This window comes from Elephantulus edwardii, unplaced genomic scaffold (genome assembly GCF_000299155.1).
Source record: "Elephantulus edwardii isolate Elephantulus edwardi_28Jun2011 unplaced genomic scaffold, EleEdw1.0 scaffold00027, whole genome shotgun sequence".
In the NCBI taxonomy this organism is placed as follows: domain Eukaryota; kingdom Metazoa; phylum Chordata; class Mammalia; order Macroscelidea; family Macroscelididae; genus Elephantulus; species Elephantulus edwardii.
The window spans coordinates 17,619,707-17,621,799 of NW_006399777.1; the positions used below are offsets into that span (position 1 = coordinate 17,619,707).

The following is a 2,093-nucleotide window of genomic DNA, read 5'->3' on the forward strand; positions in this document are numbered from 1 at the left end:
AAAAAAAAAAGAAATGTCTCAGGAAGGGAGGGGAATCACTCCTGCTGACATCATGAACACTTCGCTACTTCACAGTCTAAGCTATTTTGGCAGGTACTTATTACATCTTTTAAAAGCATCAGATTGGGATCACACTGTACATGATGTTTTGCATTTTACTTCCTCCCCACTCGTTGACCACTCCCTCGCATCCTTAAATATTTTCCGAGAATCGAATTCTCATTGGCCGCCAGGATTCCAGCCACATGGGTCAGGGTCAGCACCGCCCCGTGTTTGACCAGCATCCTAGGTATCCAGCCGGGTCTGATTCTTCCTTATTACCGCTTATGTAGCAGTGGTATCTCCGTGTCACCCCGACAGCCGCTTTGCTCCTCGCAGACTCTGGTGCCAGGGAGACTTCCCCGAGGGGTTAGGTGGCGTGCACAGGGTCGCAGAGCAAGCATGCGGCACTTTGTAGCCACTTGGCATGAATGCTGACGGCACGTTCCCCAGCGGCCTCTCCTAGGACTCAGGAGGTCTCGTGCAAGGATGCTAGTGACACATGGCTCTTAGTAGGAGAGCCAGAGCCTGAGTGGGTGGTGGGTGGGGTTAGATTCTGCCCTGGGTGGCCTGCATTGGCACTTTGCAGAGGAAAACCATCTGCCCCCTGGAGCAGGGGTGACACCAGGTCTCAGGAGCACATTCTCCAGGGCAGAGGGGAGAGGATAAGGGAGGCTGTGAGGGCTCGGAGGCACGTGGGACTTAGCAGGCCCAAGGAGAGGTACTGGGGCTCCTGCTTCCTGCAGGCTCCCAGCTGAGGGGAGGGCAGGACATACAGCTTCTGGCAGCCCCACCAGAAGGGTAAAGGTGGCCTCCTTACCATGCTTGATCATACCATCCTGAAGCCTGACTCCCCTCCCCAAGGAGAACCACTGCCCCCCTCCAGAAGCAACCCTCCTTCCCCATCCTAACTTGAACTCACTTCCCCTGAGAGGGATGGGCTTGCTGCTGAGGGGTTGGGGTCTACGGGTACGTGGACTGGCGTCCCCCTGTTTCAAGCTGTGCCACTCACAGCCTAAAGTCACTGAACCACTATGCCTGAGACCCTTGAACTCTGACCTTCTCATATTCCTCTCTTAACAGGCAACTATTGGGATCGACTTCTTGTCAAAAACCATGTACTTGGAAGATCGTACAGTGAGTGCTGCTTTCAGATCTTCAGAAGCGGGTGGGTGGGAGGGAGTCCCCCTAGACTCATTGGGGGGTGGCCTTGGTGGGGTACTAAAGCCCAGGCCTGTCAGTTGTTCCGAGCCCCCCAGTTCTCCTCCCTGCCCCACACTGACCCCTCTGTCCTCTGCCGGCCTTCCCCGTGCCAGGTGCGGCTGCAGCTCTGGGACACCGCTGGCCAGGAGCGGTTCCGCAGCCTGATCCCCAGCTACATCCGGGACTCCACGGTGGCTGTGGTGGTGTATGACATCACAAGTGAGTGTGGGGGACCTGGGTACCCAGAGACAGTGCTGGCAGGGCCCCGGGAGCTCTGCACACCCACTCTTGCCTTCTCCTGGCTCCCCTGGACAGGACCCCCACAGGGCATTTGGGGAGGAGGCTGTCGGCTGGGGGGCTCCCTGTCCGGGTTCTCTTCTCTCCACCGTTACCTCCTGCCTCCTCGAGGGCATCCTTCTCTCTGCTCTGCACCCCCACATCACGTCTCACGTCCACACGGGCCCCAAAGTCATGAGTCCACACTCAACAACCTTCTAGGTGAAAACACACACACACACACACACACACACACACACACACACACGCATGACAGGACAGAGCAGAGTTTAGAGCTGTTGTACATAGGGTCGCTATGAGTTGCAAGCAACTCCACTGGCACATAACAACAACAATGGTATTGCTGTGTCCAATGTTATTTCTATTTCCAACTCTCATCAAAACTACTTGTAACCTTAGTGTATTACTTTCTGATGTTTTTAATGTACCTGGTTTAAGTGTACTGTTACAGTGTTATTTTGTGGTGGAGACTAAACACTTTTATTGTAGAACTCCTAAGTGTTTATTGTATAATAGAAATGTCTCAGGAAGATCTTCACCCTGAAACCCACAGC

General features: G+C 54.4%; 1 protein-coding gene across 1 annotated transcript in view; it reads left to right on the top strand.

Moving 5' to 3' along the window:
- The window catches only part of RAB6B (RAB6B, member RAS oncogene family), a 50,953-nt gene that overhangs the window by 39,088 nt on the left and 9,772 nt on the right, over positions 1 to 2,093 (top strand). The window contains exons 4-5 of the mRNA XM_006883377.1: positions 1,123 to 1,176; positions 1,356 to 1,461. Coding sequence (XP_006883439.1) covers positions 1,123 to 1,176; positions 1,356 to 1,461 — 160 coding nt within the window. The remainder of the gene's footprint in view (positions 1 to 1,122; positions 1,177 to 1,355; positions 1,462 to 2,093) is intronic.